Here is a 21,231-nt window from a genome sequence, read left to right as displayed (position 1 = left end):
ATCAAAAAGCCCATCTGAAGGATGCAACCCCTCCGTGTGATGATTTTTTGGTTTCCAAGCTGTCAGTTGATCTTCCAGCCCATACAGAAGGCCAATCGTCAAGTTCTGCCTTTCCCTTTCACACCTACGAATCATTGAGAAAAGATTCATTAGGTGGCTTTTCCTCTCCCCCTACCTTACCTGGAATTAATCCAAAAAATACAAGCAAGGTTTCCATCTTAAAACCTTTTCGAAAACACTTCATTAGAAAGAAAACTTCCTTCCAAAATGGCTGGACTTCCCTGTTGAATTCAAACATTTTAGAAAGTTGTTGCATCAAGGTTCAATTACCTTCCGACTCCTCTTCCAGGTCAGCATCTCATCCCTCCCATCCCTGCTCCTTCTCCTTCCAAGATTTCAAAGTCCTAGACTCACAAGTAGCCTTTATAAAAGGCTTATCCGACCCCCCAACGGAATTTTTCAAAGGCTATGACTCAGATGAAGACTCCCTACTCAGCATAAGCAATGAGGAGAATGGCAACGTAGTCCATGACTTCCTCCAAGAAGAAGAGTACCTTGATTATGAGCAGCAACAAGACTTGCACTGTTTGTTCCAACCTGAAGAAAATCTCAACACATTTAGTTTCATCAATTTTTGCATTAAGCCCATCGAAAAAGAAGATATTCCAAGCAATCTGATTACATTGGTAGAGGATAGTGGATTGATTTTGGGTTAATTACAAGAACTCAATATGAAAATCATTTCACGGAATACTAGAGGTTTGAATGATGCCTCCAAAAGATTGGTAGTAAGAAGAAATGTCAGAAAAGTCAATCCGGACTTGGTCATGATCCAAGAAACCAAGAAAAAGTCTTTTGACAGCAGATTCATAAAAGAAATTTCGAGTTCCAAAGATATAGGGGGGAGTATGTGCAAGCTCAAGGTCATTCAGGAGGCTTGTTAACCATGTGGGATGAAAGTAAGATCACTGTGACAGAAGTTCTTAAGGGAGGCTACTCTTTATCAATTAAATGCATTACATTATGCAAGAAGACAACTTGGGTCACAAATGTTTATGGCCCTTCGGATTACAAAGAAAGAAAGCACATTTGGCCGGAATTATATTCACTTTCAGGGTACTGTTGTGAGTCTTGGTGCATTGGATGAGACTTCAACATCACTAGAAGGATTCAAGAAAGAAATCCAATGGGGAGATTAACAAAAGGGATGAAGAAGTTTATTAAATTTATTGATTCAACAAAATTATTGGAAATCCCCCTTGGAAATGGCCAATTTACTTGGCAAGAGATGGTCCTCCAGCTTCTTCTTCACTTCTTGATAGATTTTTGGTATCAAATACTTGGGATGATTTCTTTGCAAATACTAGAGTAGCAAGAATGGCAAGAACATGTTCAGACCATTTTCCAATCCTTCTTGAAGCCGGTTCTTTTGAATGGGGGCCATCTCCCTTCAGATTTTGTAACAGTTGGTTATCCATAGTAGAAAGCTGTAAAATTGTTAAAGACACTTTGTCAGTAGATGTTCAGCAAGGTTGGGCTGGATTTGTCATCTCTATGAAGTTAAGAAAAGTTAAAACAGCCCTTAAAGCTTGGCATGTAGAGTTTGAGAAAGCAAGAAAATCAAATGAGGAAGGGCTATTAAGAAAATTAGAGGAAATTGATCAACAAGTAGAAGATTATGGCTTAACAAATTCAAACAGAAGTTTGAGAAATGTGTTGATGCCGAACTTTTCTCCCATTATAGAACAAATGAAAGAAATCTAAGACAAAAAAGCAAGCTGAATTGGCTAAGTTTAGGGGACGAAAATACAAAATTCTTTCATAGATTTTTGGATGCAACGAAAAGAAGGAATCTGATTTCTGAGCTCATAAATGATCAAGGAGTTGCAACCAATTCTTTCAATGAGATTGAAGTCCTCATCTTAGATTTCTACTCCACTTTATATACCAAATTTCCAGGTCAAAGAACAATGCCTCTCAACCTGAAATGGTCCAAAGTTTCCACTGCTGATAATGCAAAGTTGACAGATAGGTTCTCTTTAGTAGAGATCAAATCTGCCCTAAATCTGATAGGTAAAAACAAAGCCTCTGGACCGGATGGTTTTACAGCTGAATTCCTTCTCAAATTTTGGGATTTCTTCAAGGATAAATATCTAGAACTTTTTGAAGACTTCTACAATAATGGTAAGTTAAATTCATGCATAAAAGAAAACTTCATCAGCCTTATTCAGAAGAAAAAGGATGCTACTCGGGTATATGATTTCAGGCCAATAAGCCTAACCACTTTGTCTTACAAATTAATAGCTAAAGTGTTAGCGGAAAGGATGAAAAAAGTAATGCCAAACATAATAGAGGCTTCTCAAAGTGCTTTTATCGAAGGAAGACAAATTTTAGACCCCATTCTTATTGCAAATGAAGTGGTTGAAGACTATCGTTCCAAAGGGAAAAAATGGTGGATTCTAAAACTTGATTTAGAAAAGGCCTTCGACAGGGTGGATTGGGAGTTTCTTGAAAAAATTCTGGTTGAGAAGAATTTTGACTCAAGATGGATTATGTGGATGATGGGCTGTATTTCTAACACAAAATTCTCAATCTTCATAAATGGAAGACCTCGTGGCAGAATTCAGCCTCAAGAGGAATAAGGCAAGGTGACCCTCTTTCTCCTTTCTTATTTCTACTAGTCAGTGAAGTCCTAAATGCATTATTTTCCCAGTTTCAAGAAAAAGGCAAGTTTGAAGGTTTTATTGTTGGCAAAGATAGAATTCATGTTTCTATTTTACAATTTGCGGATGATACTCTAATTTTCTGCCAAGATGACAAAGAAAAACTCAGCAACCTAAAGAAAATACTTGAATTATTTGAGTGGTGTTCGGGGCTGAAGGTAAATTGGGAAAAATCAGCTTTATGTGGCATCAATATAGACCATTTCAAGTTACAATCAGAAGCAGCCCTCCTAAATTGCAAGGCTGTCCCCACCTCCCATTTATGTACCTTGGCCTTCCTCTAGGGGGATACCCTAAACAATTAGCTTCTTGGCAACCAGTGATCGACAAAGTCCAAAGCAAACTGGACAAATGGAAGAGATACAACCTCTCAAGAGGAGGTCGCGCCACCCTATGTAAGTCAATTCTTTCTCCTATACCAACTTACTATATGTCACTTTTTCAGATGCCAGAAAAGGTGATTCAATCTCTAGAAAGAACATTAAGGGATTTTTTTTGGGAAGGGCATTTTGGAAGTAAAATAAATCATCTGGTTAAATGGAGCATAGCTTCATGGTCCCAAGAAGATGGTGGACTCGGCATTGGGTGCTTGAAACTCCAAAATCAGGGCCTTCTAGCACAATGGGGGTGGAGGTTTTTCTTTGAGGTTAACTCACTTTGGAGAAAAGTTATTATAAGCATTCATGGAAGAAGTAAGTTTGGTTGGCATACTAATGGTAAATTTTCCAGCAGCCTTAGAAGCCCATGGATTAATATTTCAAGATTTTGGTTAAAAGTGGATTCCTTGGCAGCATTCAAGGTTGGTAATGGTGAAAGAATAAGCTTTTGGAGAGATCCTTGGTTGGATTTGGTTCCTCTAAAAATCTCATTCCCTAATCTTTTCTCTATCTCCACCAAACCCGAAGGTTCATTACAAGTTTATTGGGATGAGATTTCAATATCTTGGACTTTTCATTTTAGAAGACTGTTAAAGGATGAAAAGGCAGAAAATTTCCAGCTTCTGTCTGGAAAACTCAATCACTGTAAACTTAATTCGATTCCAGATAAAAGACAGTGGTCTTTAGAACCAAGTGGGGTTTACTCAGTCAAGTCTCTTGTAAAGCATCTATCCTTCTCCTCCCCAATTGGTCAGCCACTAGAATCAGCATTATGGAAGTCTAAGAGCCCTAGATGGGTGAATATTTTGACTTGGATCATGCTGAATGGCTCTCTTAACAACGCAGATATCCTCCAAAGGAAGTTACTTACTCACTATATTTCTCTACAGGTTTCCACTCTTTGTTGGGTAAACTCAGAATCTCTCTTGCATTTGTTCTTCCAATGTGTTTTTGCAGAATTTTGTTGGACATCTCTCTTCAAATGCTTTAATGTCAGCTGGGTTCTTGATAATGATTTCAAGGCTAATGTGCTTCAACTCTTGATCGGGCCACGTCTGAAGAAGAAGCCAAGATTACTTTGGACCAACGCAGTTAAAGCTTTATTATCAGAAATTTGGTTTGAAAGAAATCAAAGAGTATTTCAAGACAAAGCTTCTTCTAGTTCAGCTAAGTTTGATATCGCCCATATCAACGCCTCCTCCTGGTGCTCGCTTTCCAAAGCTTTTCAAGACTTCTCTTTACAAGACATCAACCTCAATTGGAAAGCCTTTATTTTCCCGCTCTCTTGATTTTGTAACAGCATAATAATGGTTATTATTTTCAGTTTAACTTTCAGATAATCATTTGGTTGTAAGCCTTGTCTTTTGCAAGGTCCTCTTCATTTTGTACTTAGCTTCGGATTCTAGTCGTTCTTGGAGATGATGAGAATACTAGGGAGGTGTCAACCTAGTTGAGATGTCCTAGTGCATTTGCTGATCTATTTTGTGCTTTTTAGTGTGCTTGTTTGTATTGCACTTTATGTTTGTTTCCTTCTTGTCACTTGTAACATCTTTTCATTATCTTAATGAAGTGGATTGTTTCTTGTTTACAAAAATGGACAAATCTAAAACTTTCTGTCTTTTCATGCCATGATTTCCACTCAATTTGATTGTAAAATCCAAGTCCTGAGAACAGACAATGCTCAAGACTATTTCAATTGAATCTTGGTATGTATCTCTCATCCCATGGCATAGTTCACACTAGTTCATGTGTGGACACTCCTCAACAAAATAGGATTGCCTATAGGAAAAATCGACATCTTCTTGAGGTAGCAAGGTCTCTCATGTTTTCCTATAATGTTCCAAACCATTTTTTGGGGGGAGGCCATTCTCACTGTAAGCTTCCTTATCAATCGATGTCCTAGTTGTGTTCTCTCCTTTAAATCCCCTTGTGATGTTCTCAAAATTCACCCTCAATTCCAAAATCTTTCCTCCACATTACCTCTCTGTGTGTTTGGTTGTTCTGCATTTGTTCATAGTCATTCTCTTCATCGGTCTAAACTTGATCCCAAATCCAACAAGTGCATTTTTCTAGGTTATGCATCCCATCAAAAGGGGATTTTATTCCCCAATCACTAGAAAAATGTATACCTCTATAGATGTCACATTCTTTGAAAATCAGTCTTTCTTCACAAAGTTCCAAATTTAAAGGGAGAACATGAGAGAATTTAAGCCATTGGAAGTTGATTCTTTCTCCGTCACTCTAAATATCCCCATCACCACTAAAGTCTCATCTCCTACCATAAATGAGCCATTTATTCTTGAGTCTAACCAATCTCGTAACCCCTGATGCATCGAAAAACCGAACACCTATTGTTTATAGGAGGAGAAGAGAGGTTGCCTCACACAACCAAGAATGTCAACCACCTAAACCGGATTCATTATCACTGAATTTCACTTGAGAGGATGTTACTTATATGGCACCTCTAATTGATGGTTTGACTCTACCAATTGCTCAAAGAAATGGTCTTAGAAGTTGCACCAATCATCCTATTGAAAAATATGTTGCATATGGGAAATTATATCTTTCTTATTAAGCATTTGTGACTTAGTTGGATAGTATTCAAATCCCACAGACCATTCATGATGCACTTAAAGATCCAAAATGGGAAAGGCAGTGGATGAAGAGATTAGAGCTCTTAAAAGCAATCGAACATAGACTCTTACAAAGCTACCACATGGAAAGAATCTAGTTGGCTGCAAATGGATTTTCACAGTCCAGTACAAATCTGATGGAAGTGTGAAACGATTTAAAGCTAGACTTGTTGCCAAAGGCTTTACCCAATCAGATGGTATAGATTACCAAGAAGCCTTTGCTCTCGTTGTGAAATTAAATATTGTCCATGTTTCGCTATCCCTAACGGTAAATCAGGATTGGTCTCTTCACCAACTTGATGTGAAAAAATGTCTTTTTAAATAGTGAGTTTGAAGAAGAGGTTTACATGCAAATTTCTCTCGGAATGGAAGACAAGTCTAATGGTAATCTGGTATGCAATTTGAAAAAGTTTTTGTATAGTTTAAAACAATCTCCTCATGCATGGTTTGAGAAATTCACCAAAGCACTGATTAAAGATGGTTATTATCAATGTCAAGTTGATCATACCTTATTCGTGAAATCCTCAAATTATAAAATTGCAATTTTAATTGTATATGTAAATGATATTATCATTACAGGGAATGATTATGAAGAGATTCTCAACCTTAAAAGGATACTTGCAACCAAGTTTGAAATCAAAGACCTAGGAAGTTTGAGGTACTTTTTAGGCATGAAGGTGGAACGATGTGTGATTTCTCAAAGAAAATACATTATGGACTTATTAAAGGAGACAAGAAATCTTGGGTGTAGACTTGCAGAAACACCTATGGACCCAAATCTAGTTTTAAACCCAAGGGAATGTATCAAAGACTTATGGGTAAATTAATTTACCTTTCACATACCAGATCAAACATTGCATATTCTGTGAGCATTGTGAGTCAATATATGAACAACCCTGGTGAACAACATCTTAAAGTTGTGAATAGAATTTTGAGATACTTGAAAGGCACTCCAAGTCTTGGACTGTTATTCAAAAAGTCATTGAATAGATTGGTTGAACTTTATACTAATGCTAGTTGGACTGGAGAATTAGCTGGAGAATTAACTAATCGAAAATCTACAACTGGCTATTGCTCCTACGTTTGGGGTAACTTGGTCACTAGAAGAAGTAAAAAAACAAGCAGTTGTAACAGTAAAGCAGAAGTTGAATATAGAGCTCTTGCTTGGAAATTTGTGAAGGTAAGTGGATTCAAAAATTGTTGATAGAACTGAAAATTGATACTCATAACTCAGTTACAATATTTTGTGACAGTCAAGCAGCCATGAGTATTGCAAAGAACCCTTTGCATTATGACCAAACAAAACACAAAGAGCTTGATCGTCATTTCATATTTGAGAAAGTCAACAGTAACACAATAGAATTATCTTATGTGTCATCTCGTGATCAAATTCCAGACATTCTCACCAAAGCATTACCAAGAAAAACTTTTGAAGATTTCAAATCCAAGCTTGGCTTGTACTCTATATACAACCCAGGGGGAGTGTAGATTTATTCCTTTTTTTGTGTAAAATATTGTTTTTTCCTTTCTTGTCTTATTTCCTTTTCTATATTTTTTGTATTATGTCTGGTGTATTTTGGAGTTCATGGAATAATAGAAATTAATTTTCTCCCAAAGACTACAATTTATCCTAGAAGAGAGTGCCTACTCTAAGCTTTCAGCAAGAACTTTAGCAATAATTTTATAAAAGGAGGAAATCAAGCTGATCAGTCTTAAATCACAAACTCTAAAACATTTCTTCTTTGTAGGGGTTAGGCATATATAGATTTCATTAGTTTTCTTGTTAACAATGTCATTTTAAAAATAAAAAATAAAATAATAATAATAATTTTAAAAAAAAAAAAAAAAAAAAACTCTTGGAACACCCCTACTATGTTTGATTTCAAGATGTTCCTAGATTTTTTATAAAACTCCCCCGACAATTTCATTTGGTCTGGAAGATTTGAGGCTGCCTAGACCTTTAATGGCCTTAAGGATTTCATCTTTCTGTAAAGGTCTTTCAAGCATCGAGCTACTTTGGGGATCGAGGTCAGCCCAATCAATCCCTTCAAAAGTAGGGCTCTCATCTTTAGAATATAAACATTGGAAGAAGCCTATAGTTTTTTAGTCTTCAATCTCTCTTTCCGAAGACAAAAGGTTTCCATATCTTCAATCATCGAAATGACACTGCGATTCTTTTTTGTCGAAGCCCACAGGTGGAAGAAGGATGTATTTTCATGACATTCTTTTGCCCACCTAATCTTACTCTTTTGGCTAAGAGTACAGTACTCCTTAACAGCGAACTCTCTATTAAGTTAGATTTAAGGGAAAGTCTACAGCCCTCTGCCCGATAAAAGGACCCCTGCTCCTCCTCCATATCAATTTGCTCAATCTGCTGCAAAAGATCATTCTTATCAGCAACACCTCCAAATACTTCCTTGCTCAAAAATGTACCCATACCAAAGAGGGAAATCCATCGACTTCATTTAAGTGTTACTTAAATCAAGCATTTTTGGGTCAATATCAACTATTACTTGTTAAGCTCAATTAAATTTTACTTCCATGAAATAGAGTTCGCCTGATTGAGAAATATCGAACCTTATATCAAGAGGGAAGTCATTTATTCCCTACAAATTGCCTAGCAAAGGTTTCTGTGCTATCAAAAGTGGACTCACACTAAAGAATGGGCTTGAAAATTCAAGACAAGTTGTTTGGTAATCAAGATGCTTGAAAAATTAAGATCATCAATTAAGGAAGAGATAGATTGAGGTGATGGAGTCTCAGATGAAAATGTGTTCAAATATACAGGAGGGAGTTACTTGGTCTTATTAGTATGGAAGACAAAGAGTCGTTTCATAAATGTATATTAAGTGGTTAAAAGAAGAGAACAAAACTCAAGTTTTTCCATAGACACCTCATGGAATGGAGGAAAATGTTTGCATCAGAAATCATTTCAGTGATGGGAGAAACTCTACTGGAAGGAAAAGATATTTAGGGAAAAAAACCATTAGGTTTTTCAATATGCTTTACAGGAAAAAAGAAAGCAGGCAATTGGAATTGGTTTGGAGACCCATGTCAGTGACTCAGTATTGATAATGAAGATTTTTCTGTTTTTCTATTTTTTATTTTATTTTTATTTTTTTAAGAGAAACTGATTTGATTAATGTTATGAAATATAGAAAAATAAAAAGGGTAATTGCAATGGGTAGCACTTTTAAGTCTAATAATTAAGTGTACAGCAACATTTTAAAGAATTGCAAATATAACAAAATCTATCAGTGATAGGCTATCGCTGATAGACTCCTATGAGTGATAGACTTTATCGTTGCGTATCAACGATATAGTCTTTCACTAATAGACTTCGAGAGTTTGATCTAAATTTTGCTATATCTACAAATTCTTTTGCATTGTGCTATATCTGCTAATACTTTGGGTTAAATTGCAACTGGCCCAAATGAAAATTAAATGAAGGATACAAAAGAAATTATTCCACTTAGCAAAATTCTCATCAATGGAGTAATTACAATTAAAAAAAACAAAAAAAGGGTTAAGCTTGCACCAAGTAGCTGCTGTGTATAAAATTAGGTGAATAAGATAAGTGTGATTCCCCTCCTTCCCATTGAAAGTTTTATCGTTCCTAATTCTGGCTGCCATGAGCATTTGTGAAGAAACAAGTCTCCAGGTCCAAATGAGTTCTTAAGTGGCTGGGATTTAATATAGGAAGATTGCGTGGGATGATCAAAGACTTCAATAGAAATGGGTGCCTAAATGCTTGCAATGAATAGAAATCAATTTCATATAAAAATAAAAAATAAAAAATAAAAATAAAAATAAACCCTATTAACGATGAAAATATTATCTTCCAGTTAGTCTCACTACTTCTGTATATAATGGTTTGTATAGTGTTAGAAGAATGATTGAAAAAGTAAATGTCGTCTAGTGTTGATCCTACACAAAATGCTTTCTTTGAAGGCAGGCAGACTTTTGATCTGATTTTAATTGTGAACAAGTCAAATATATATATTTGGATATTCTAGGACTGCTGAATGATAAAATTCATGTAAGTGATGAATGGAATGGAAGGGAATGGAATGGAATGTTCATGGAGAAAAATAATGCATGCAGCCCTCCGTGTAACATTAGTACCTCCAGCTTTAACAAGGTCAACAAGGTCATCCTTGAGAATGACTAGAATGGCACGAGGAATGGACCCCACACCCAGTACTTGTGTACTCTCCTGAATTTTTATCTCTTGGTAATCATGGCGTACGACAGAACCTTCCAAGCACGCAAAATTTTTCCCTTCACATGGTTTTGCCCCCTATAATCAAAGTCAATAGATTAGTCCGATCCACAAAAGCTTGCAATAACCAGAAGAATTATATTAGATAGACAATTAAAAGGACAAGGATCCAATCAAATCTTGAATTCATCAACTCAGAAACATGGTGCTAAATGAATTCATAATAGTTTACTTATAAATTCTGAAGCATAAACCATTTGGATTGGACAAGGAAACAAATGAGATATTCAGAAATAGAAAGAAAGAATTAGGAAATGCCGTAGTAGGATCCAATTAAATTTTAATCTAAATTAACTGCAAATATGCAGTTACTTTCATTCATGTTTTCTTATCATTATTGATGAAAATAGAAGAGGAAGGAGAATAGAAACACACGAATAATTTACATGGAAAACCCTAGGCCAGGGAGAAAAAACACGATCTAGACTAGTTTTTTATTATTCAAGTGATACAAAAGTACAAGAAGACTTGCTCAAATAAATAGACAGACAGGAAGCCCTAGGCCCATAAAAGAATTAAAAATAAGCCCCTAGGGCAAACCAACCCTTTTCGACACTCCCCCTCAAGTTGAACTTGCTGATACAATAATCAAAACTCTGTCTTAACAACCCCTTTGTAAGGACATCTGCAATCTGCTGATTAGAAGGGATGTAGGGAATACATATGCTCCCATTGTCCAGTCTTTCTTTGATGAAATGTCTGTCAATCTCAACGTGTTTGGTCCTATCGTGCTGGACCAGATTGTTGGCAATACTTATTGCTACTTTATTGTCACAGAACAATTTCATTGGAAGCTCACTGTCTTGTCAAAGATTTGTCAATACTTCAATTAGATTTCTTCACATATCCCCAAACTCATGGCCCTGTACTCTGCTTCTGCACTACTTCTGGCAACCACTCCCTATTTTTTACTTCTCCAAGTGACCCGATTGCCCCAGAAAAAAGTGCAATACCCAGACATAAACTTTCTATCAACAGCAGACCCAGCCCAGTCCGAATCAGTATATGCTTTTATGCCACGTTTACTAGATTTCCTGAACAAAAGGCCTTTACCAGGAGTGCCCTTTAGATATCGTAGAATGTGTTCGACGGCTGTCATATGTTCCTCGTAGGGAGCTTGCATGAACTGACTGTCCACACTCACGACATAAGATATATCAGGTCTCGTGTGAGATAAATATATCAACTTTCCGACTAATCACTGATATCTCTCTTTACTGACAGGAGCTCCATTGTTAACGTTACTTAGTTGGCATTATACTCCATGGGGGTGTCTACAGGTTTACACCCAGTCATTCATGTTTCTTTGAGGAGATCCAGAGTATACTTTCGTTGTGAGACAGAGATACCCTCCTTCGACCGAGCCACCTCCATCCCAAGGAAGTACCGCAATTTTCCCTGATCCTTAATTTAAAATTCTTCAGCCATCTTTGTTTTAAGTCTCGTAATTTCATCAGTATCATCACCGGTCAGTACAATGTCATCTATATACACAATAAGTACTGAGATCTTTCCTGAACTAGACTTCTTTGTAAACAACGTGTGGTCTGAGTGCCCCTGATCATACCCCTAAGCTTTAACAAACGTGGTGAATCTGTCAAACCAGGCTCTTGGAGACTGTTTCAACCCATACAGTGACTTCTTCAATCTACAAACCCGATGCTTAAACTGGTTTTCGAAGTCGGGTGGAGGGCTCATATAGACTTCTTCTTCGAGTTCTCCATTAAGAAACACATTCTTCACATCCAATTGGTGCAAAGGCCAATCTTTATTAACAGCAACAGATAATAGCACCCGGATCGTATTGAGTTTGGCCACAAGAGAGAATGTCTCAGAGCAATCAAATCCAAAGGTTTGAGTAAAGCCTTTGGCTACCAGTCTCGCCTTGTATCTGTCAATCGAGCCATCGGATTTGTACTTGACAGTAAAAACCTATTTACATCCAACCATCTTGTGCCCCTCAGGAAGAGCAACCTGTTCTCATGTCTCATTTTTTTCTAGAGCTCTCATTTCTTCCATAACTGCAGCCTTCCACTCAGGAGTTTCCATGGCAACATGTATATTACTTAGAACCATTACCGTATCTAGACTGGTAGTGAGAGCCTTGAACTCAGGAGATAAGTTACTATATGTCATATAACTATGCATAGGGAACTTTGTACATGACCTAGTCCCTTTTCTCAAGGCAATGGGAAGATCGAGAGACGCATCATGACTTTCCTCTTCTCCAAGTTTCTTACTGCAGCTAGCCGTCTGATCTATGGATCTTTCTTTAGAAGGACTTCCCACACAATCACCTTCCCTTCCACTGTTCTCGTTTGCTGGAGTTATTTCCCCAGTGTTGTCTTTTCCATCAGTTTCTTCATCCTCCTCAATTCCTTCTATTTTCTCATCACTGTCACCAATCTCTATATCTCTGTCCACTCTGCAATTATTAGTCTCAACACAATCATCAGTATCACAAACAGGGATATTCATACCTGGGACTGAGACCGAGTTAGACTCATGAACTGGAGCCAGAGAAGTGACAGGCGGCACTGTTTCCTTCCTGAGATTCTTCCTGTAGTATGTTATCCAAAGGACTTGATTAGTGAGAAGAATAGGACTAGGATGTTCAGGTTCAGCCGACACCTCTAGGGGAATGGAATACGTGGACCAGTTAACCTCTTCACTAGGACTCTCCCCCTGAAGACGACTAAAGGAAAAGAAAGGCTGATCCTCGAGAAAGGTGACATCCATAGACACAAAGTATTTTCGAGACGGGGGTAATAACACTTGTACCTACGTTGATGGAGAGGGTACCCAACAAAGACACATTTCTGGGCACGAAGAGTAAATTTTGTACGGTTGGAACCGTGGATATGGACGAAGACAACACATCCAAACACCCATAGAGGTACGTCAGGGATTAACCGGGTGTTGGGATACGACTCTTTGAAACAGTCAAGGGGAGTATGAAAGGCTAAGACACGAGAAGGCATGCGGTTGATAAAATGGGTTGCAATGAGGATAGCATCACCCCACAGATAGGAAGGAAGAAAGGTAGATATCATAAGGGAACGAGCGACCTCTACTAGATGCCTATTTTTCCTCACGGCTACATCGTGTTATTGGGGAGTATAGGCACACGAGCTTTGATGGATAATTCCTTTAGAGGCTAGGAAGTCCCTAAACGAGTTATTAACGAACTCACGTCCGTTGTCAATTCGTAAAATGGCAATTTTTGTGTTGAACTAGGTTTCTACGGTCGCATAGAATTGTTGGAAAATAGAGGACACCTCAGACTTTGGAAGCAATTTATCTACTTACCCCTGCATCGGGGAATGAGTGAATTTCATCTTATGTGGCTGAGTTCCCAGCTCTCCAATCAGAAAAATCTCCAAAATGGTAGGCTTGTTGAGTTGGCGATCTGACCACTCTCACCCATGCAAATCAAAGGACCACCCTCATAGGCAGGAGTTCACAACTCACTCAGGAGTAAGGTCATGTTACCTATGGTCATCCTAGTGAAATGAAAGTCTCAATTATGAATGGTGTTATATAACGAGATTAAACATTTCATGGTCCGGTCTTATACAAACTCCTCTGTATAAAATATCCTCGCTCGCATGTCTAATACATGAATGATCAGGATCATATCATTCGTAGCACTTTACAATATTTGTAACATCTACAAAGTGGGCCATACTCATAGTGTCACTAGGATAAGGTATCTAGCCTTATCCATATACTACAAACTATTTAGGTTATAACTTAAAATACTATCCACTTGTATATCTCCACATACATGTTTAAGTTATAACGATAACCATGGATCTTAGTTTATTGGTTTGTCGTTAATGCAACTAAAATATCATATATTTCATAGACAATGTGAATAAAATATCATATATTATAAATCACAGAATGTTTATTCATACAAGTGTTTACAAACTATAGAACCCTATAAGATTTAAGGCATCAACTTCAACAATCTTTCACTTGTTCCAAAGCTAGTGGAATGTATAAGATAATCAAATTACAAGTACACAAAACAATAAATTAGGGCACAAACGCACAGTACAAGATCTCTCACTTGCCCTAGTCCAGCCATGGTCTATCCCATAGACCCATACTCTGCAGCCGTAAGGGCCTTCGTAGGATCAGCAACAATGTGCTCTGAAGCTATCTTTGTGACAATCATGTCCCCTCGATGCACAATCTCTCAGATGAGATGGTATTTTCACTCAATGTGCTTGTCGCACTTATGACTCTAAGGCTCACAGGAATTCGCCACAGCACCACTATTATCACAATAAAGGGTGATGAGCCTAGACATGTATGGAACAACTTCCAGATTAGCCAGGAACTTCCTGAGCCAAACAGCCTCCTTTACAACTTCACAAGCCGCTACATACTCGGCCTCCATGGTGGAGTCTGCGATGCACCCCTGTTTGGTGCTTCACCAAACTACAACCCCTCCGTTAAGAGTGAACACTGATCCTGAAGTGGTTTTCTAAGAATCCTTATCAGTCTAAAAATCAAAGTCCGTGTATCCTTAAGGGTTAAATCCTTAGAACCATACACAAGCATGTAGTCCCTCATTCTTTGAAGATACTTGAGGATGTCCTTGACGACTATCCAGTGACCCTGTCCTAGATTAGACTGATATCTGTTGAGTATCCCCATTGTAGAGCAGATGTCAGGTCTAGTACATAACATCGCATACATCAAACTGCCTACGACAGAGCCATAGGGGACCCGTCTCATTTCCTCAACCTCTTTAGGTGTCTTAGGAAACTGTTCCTTAGACAATGTAACTCTATGCCTGAAAGGCAATATGGCCTTCTTGGAGTTCTGCATCGAGTACTTGATCAACATCTTGTCAATGTACGATGCCTGAGACAGTGCTAGCATTTTGTTCTTTCGATCCCAAAAGATTTGAATCCCAAGAACAAATTGAGCCTCTCCCAAATCTTTCATTTGGAATTGGGTCGCTAGCCAGTTCTTAACTGAAGTTAGTAAGCCTACGTCATTCCTAATGAGTAGGATATCATTTACATAAACACTAGGAAAACTACTAAACTGTTGATGATTTTCTTATAGACACAAGACTCATCAACGTTTTGGTCAAAGCCATAAGATTTGATCGCATTATGAAACCTTATATTCCCAGATCGAGATGCCTGTTTTAGTCCATAAATTGACCGATTCGGCTTGTAAACCTTTTGCTTTTGACTTTGGACTATGAATCCTTCAGGTTACACCATATAAATGGTCTCCTCAAGATTGCCATTCAGAAAAGCAGCCTTGACATCCATTTGCCATATCACATAGTCATAATATGAGGCAATGGATAGAAGGATGCAGATAGACATCAACATGGCAACAGGCGAAAAAGTCTTCTCATAGTCGATTCCCTCTACCTGGGTATAACCCGTTGCCATCAGTCTAGCCTTGAAGGTCTGCACCTTTCCATCAGCATCCCGTTTCCTCTTGTAGATCCATTTGCAACCTATAGGTTTAACCCCATCAGGTTGATCTACAAGATCTCAAACTGAGTTGAAGTACATAGACTTCATCTCAAAATCCATGGCTTTGACCTATTCATCTCTATCAACATCCTCCATTGCCTTCTTGTAAGATAACAGATCCTCAACCTCGCCATCAGCTACCATAGCTAGGATTTTAGTTAAACCCATATAGCGAATAGGTGGGTTCACAACTCTCCCACTACGTTGAGGTTCCCTCAACACTTGAGGTGGATTTGACCTACTAGATGAACCTACATCAACAACTCTTGTTGAGGTTATAGGCTCTTCAACAACTCTTGTTGAAGATTCAATAGTTTCTTTGGAAAGCTCATTCAACACGATTTTACTTCTAGGTTTGTGCTCCCTTATATGATCCTCTTCAAGAAAAGTAGCGTTTATCGATACAAATATTTTTTTTTTCTTTAGGATTATAAAAATAACCTTCTTGTGTCCTTTTGAGGTAGCCTACAAATAGACACAACCTCAAACATGGTTCCAGTTTCTTAGGATTAGCCTTAAGCACATGTGCTGGGCAACCCCAGATGCGAAAATGACGTAAACTAGTTTTACGACCATTCCACAACTCCAAAGGTGTTCTGAAAACACTCTTGGAGGGAACACAGTCCAGGATATAAGCTGCAATCTCTACTGCAAAACCCTAAAACGAGTCAGGTAAGGAAACATAACTCTTCATTGATCGAACCATGTCCGATAGGGTTTGATTTCTCCTCTCCGATACTGAAGGAAATCAGAAGCGAGATTTCTATGAGCAACGGAACAAGACTATTCCAAATTACAATCATGAATTAACATAAAATTTACAGTTAACTTCAAACAAGCGGATATACAATTCATACAGAGAAATTACAACATGAAAAATACAAATGCATAAAGAGATCAAACTCTACGCACAATGGCAGAAACGTCTCCATGCTTCGTTGCGCATGAATGCTCGAACAACAACAACCTCAAATGCTCGATCTACACGACCATAGTATAGCATAAACTCTTCGCACTCGTCCTCAATGATCTCCTCGGTCACGAACTGCTCTGCAACACGAACGACCTCCACAACACCACGAACGGCCTCCAGAAAACCTCGACGGTGTCGAGTTGAGTCTAACACCATCAAGGCGACCTTGGTATTCTCGGTGTGAAATTCCAGAGGGTTGGCTCTATTCGGTCTTGGTTTGGGGCAGATGAAGGAGGAAGACACCGATCGCGTACACGACTGGGCAAGTGGGAGATGGCGAAGACCTATCGTATAAGTCGATGCCCAATCGTTTAGATAAAGCTAAGCGATCATCTAACAAAAGCTATGCGATCGTTTAGCTCTGTCTGTCGCCTATAGACTCTACACGATCGTTTAACTTGGGCCAGCGATCGTTTAGCAAAACTATGCGATCGTTTAGTAAATACTGCACGATCGTTTAGCTCGCACCTGCACGATTGTTTAGCTCGCCCAGCCGTCGTTTAGTAAATCCGAATTTACTTGATGACTTCATCAGTTTCTTTTGCGCGGAGAGAAAACTCAAAACTTTTTCAACCTTTTGTAAAACAACTCTTTTTGAAAATAGGAAACCACTTTCTTTTTAAACTCACGGTTACCATGATTCAATAACCACCGACTACTTTGGTTATTTAAAAGAAAAAGAATTAATTATCCAATAATTAATATTATTATAAATATAAATGATAATAAACTAATTATACTATATTTATAACCTATAGTTTTAATATTTCATCTCATGAAACATATAAACCATAGTTCTTTTTCTATTCCATGGAACTTAATGTAAATCTCGTTTACATCAATCCTCCACTAGATGTATCTCATACATCATATCGATTATATCATATATAATCAAAATATCTATTGTTTTCCAGTTGAGCCGAACATATATCAACACCATTTTTCAAAATAAACACTTTATTAACTGAAAAACTTAGTGTATAATTACATTCGAGCAAAGCCTTTACAGAAATTAAGTTCCTCTTTAACTGAAAAACTACATACACATCATTCAAAATGATAAACCTATTCTGTAAAGTCAACCGGAGACCTCCCACTACCACAACTGAGACGACGTGTCCAGTTCCAAGTCGCATCGTCATCTCACCAGCACCAAGCTGCCGCTAGAAACTAATTCCCTGAAATGAAGAACAAACATGGTTAGTGGCCCAGAGTCAATAATCCAGGCAGAATCATCATTCTCCACTAAACAAGTTTCCAAAACTAGTAAATCATATTTACCTTGTTTTGCCTTCTTTTTCTCAGCCAAATAACGTCAACTATTTCACTTTCAGTGCCGTCTTGGTGGCAGTGGAAATATTTTCCCTTTTCAACCCACACTAGTTGCCTACCCCATAGAGTAGTAGGTTGTGGGTTAGCAGGCGCCTTCCCCTTACGACTCTTTTTCTTCTTCCACTTGTTAGTGTAGGAAGAAGAAGGTGCAGACTTAGTTCCTAAGGTCGAACCTTTGTGGAACCTTTTAGATGATGAAGCAATATTTGCCTCACCAACCTTTTTTCCCTTGCTTTTCGGTAAAGATTGGAAAGTCTGCAACTCATTTAGTAGAGTAGTAAGGTTGTAATCAATCCTGTACATAATAGCATTACTTACGAAGTGAAGGAAGCTTTCTAGTAATGACTCCAGAATAATGCTAACCTGGATGGCCTCATCAATCCTCGACCCGTTCATCTCTGCCACATTGAAGTGGGCTATCATATTAAGAACATGTTCTCGAATAGATGTTCCCTCCTTCATCTTGTTATTGAAGATGTACTTAAGATCATTGTGCCTGAGCTGCGTAGACGGTTGTACGAACATTCACCTCAGGGACTCCATTATCTCGCATGTAGTGATCATGGCCTCATGCTTCTTGGCCAAAACTGCGTTAAGGGTGGCCAAGATATACGCTCAGGCCTTTTTGTTCTCCTGTGTCTAGTGCTCGTATGCATCTCGGATGTTCTGAGTGGCGTTGGGAGTGATGGGATATACTAGCATGCAACAGAAGCAAAAAGAATCAATAAGCACTCTAATTACATTTAATTTGAGTTCTAAAGCATGGATTTCAGAAAATACATAAGTGAGTTTCATGTTACATAACCTCTTGATGATTTCTTCAATTCCAAGCAGCTATTCACTCCAATTCAACTCCAAATCAACCATGAACTACCAAGATCTTCTCTACTATTCTCATCCTTGAATTTGAGTGGTGGAACTCAACATTTAGTGAATTTTTAAAGGTAAAATGTGGGTTTTAAGAGGAAGAAGAAGAAGTGCAGATATCAAAATTTTCAGCTCTAGTTCATCATTTTCTTCTCCAAATCTGAGAGTTTTTATTAAACCTCAACATGCAACCACCTTCAATTTGATTGATGGCCAACATCTACTTCCCAATTCAAGTGGAAATTGTGTGATTGTGCATGAGAAGCACCTCATGCTTGAAGGTGAAAGTGGGAAAAAACCCACTTTCTCCATTTTTTTCAAAAATTCAAATTTCCAATCTAATTAATTCCAAATTAAATAAATTCAATTTGATTAATTCCTAATTAATTAAATTCAACATTTCAATATTCAATTTCTCAAATTAAATTTTAAAATTGAAACTAATTTGATTTTTCGTTAATTAAATATATTTAATTAATTAATTAATTTAATATCAAATATCGAATTAATCACACATCTAATTTCCAACATGAATCTTATTCATGCAATTAATATTTAAATCAATATTTAAACATTATAAACTCTCCAATTTTGTTTAATTTCATCAAATTAAACGGTAATTATATCGAATATAATTAAACAAACCCTAATTTGATTTTTAACTGATTCAAACTCAAAACCCTAATTTCAATTTGAACATTTTCAAATTGAAATTCAATTTGAACAATTCAAATTGATACCATTCCAAATTCACTCAATTTAATAATTCAAGGTGTTCATGTTTTACGAGCTAGTAGAGGGACCTTATGGACCTACAAATCATGAGCTCCAACGATTAAGATTAATTGGCTAAAACTCTTTAGACCGAATTAATGAGTATTCGTTAACTATCAAGTCACACCACTATAACTCGATAGTTGCACTCTCCTCACTGTAGATATATTTATGTCCACATGATATAAACATAATCAGTAAGTCAACCATTCACAGGTTGTTCATAATAATGGTTGGGTCAATATGTTGTTTTCCCACTGATCCTCTAATAAACAATTGGTTTATGATCTAATCACTAAACCGGATCCCTCACGGGCCAGTGAGAGGGTAGGGCCCCTTGCTCAAGACTTGGATTCAGTATTTAAGAGAAAAACCTTTATCCTTTCCCTATATTAGGTAGGCTTGAATTTCGTCTTACACCCTATGTCCCCAGCTATCGACCCGATCTTACCCCTGAAATGGGAGGTTATTGAGTAGGCGCTATTGAGCCAACCCTCACCTATGCAAATTTAAGGATAATCCCGAATAAACAAGAGTTCATAGTTAGCTCAGGATTAAGATGAGTTACCTAGGTTATCTAAGCGAAATAATCAGTCTTAAATAGTAAACAGCGTTATAAAGTAAAAGTGACTTATTTCTTGGTCCGATCTTATGTAAACTCATTGCTTAGGATGCTCGCACTCCTTATGTCAATACATGAACAAATCAGGATCACTTCGTTTGTAGCACATTTATAACAACTTGTAATAGCTACAGAGTAGGCCGCATCCAATAGTGTTACCAAAATAAAGTACCCAGCCTTAATCATATACTATAGACCATTTTAGCTATTTACTCGAATTTTGATCCATTTTTATGTCTCTACATAAAGTTCAAGTATTCATGTAATAGCTATGGATCTTAGTTTATTGGATTTAGACTTTACAAACGCAATGTAAAAAATTCAATAACAAGTTTATTGAAGAAATGTTGAATAACATTCTTATTGATAATAGAATATGTTTAACTTTACAAACTGCGAGTTTTAGGACATAAAACCCAACAATAGTCCCACTTAGACTAAAAATCCACTGGATTAATATATATACAAATATATACAACGTTAAGTTACAATGAGAGAATAAATACAATAAATTAGGGCATCAGATACCCATAAATTCTCCCACTTTCTCTAGTTATAAGTATCTCGTAGACCTTATCCTATTAGGTGACCCTCGAACACTTTAGCCGAGAAGGACTTTGTAAATAGATCAACTAAGTTGTCTTGTGAGGCTATCTGTGTGACGATCATGTCTCCTCTGTGTACAATCTTCCTGATCAGATGGTACTTCCGCTCGATGTGCTTTCCTCGTTTATGGCTTCAAGGTTCCTTTTAATTTGTCACTGCTCCACTGTTGTCACAATAGAGGGTGACAGGGAGGTGCATATTAGAAACTACTTCCAGGTTAGTGAGGAACTTTCTGAGCCATACTGCTTCTTTTGTTGCTTCACTTATAGCTACATACTCAACTTTCATCGGGAAGTCAACAATATAACTTTGCTTGATGCTTCTCCACATAACTACTCCTCCATTCAGAGTGAATACTGACCCCGAAGTTGATTTCCTTGAATCAATATCGGTTTGGAAGTTATAATCAGTGTATCTAGTAAGGATCAGATCCTCAGCACCATACATGAGCATATTATTTCTTGTTCTCCGAAGATACTTGAGAATATTCTTAACGACAGTCTAATGATCATATTCAGGATTGGACTGA

General features: G+C 37.5%; 1 protein-coding gene across 9 annotated transcripts in view; it reads right to left on the bottom strand.

Moving 5' to 3' along the window:
- The window catches only part of LOC120077090 (putative DNA helicase MCM9), a 62,886-nt gene extending 49,590 nt beyond the window's left edge, over nt 1-13,296 (bottom strand). For 8 of the 9 annotated variants that reach the window (XR_016529760.1, XR_016529761.1, XR_016529764.1 and 5 more), the window contains exons 1-2: nt 9,859-13,296; nt 555-597 (exon numbers count right to left, since the gene is read on the bottom strand). Coding sequence is in view for 2 of the 9 variants with exons in the window: in XM_090314087.1 (XP_090170213.1) it covers nt 555-597; nt 9,859-9,888 (73 nt within the window). In the remaining 7 variants the exon portion in view is untranslated. The remainder of the gene's footprint in view (nt 1-554; nt 598-9,858) is intronic. The other variant, XM_090314089.1, reaches the window with a different exon arrangement.
- Nucleotides 13,297-21,231: the final 7,935 nt, after the last annotated feature.

The sequence above is a fragment of the Benincasa hispida genome, chromosome 5 (genome assembly GCF_027475165.1).
Source record: "Benincasa hispida cultivar pf3 chromosome 5, pf3_genome.v1.1, whole genome shotgun sequence".
Lineage (NCBI taxonomy): Eukaryota > Viridiplantae > Streptophyta > Magnoliopsida > Cucurbitales > Cucurbitaceae > Benincasa > Benincasa hispida.
Note: the sequence above shows the minus strand (reverse complement) of the source record. Positions and strands in the feature narration are given on the sequence as shown.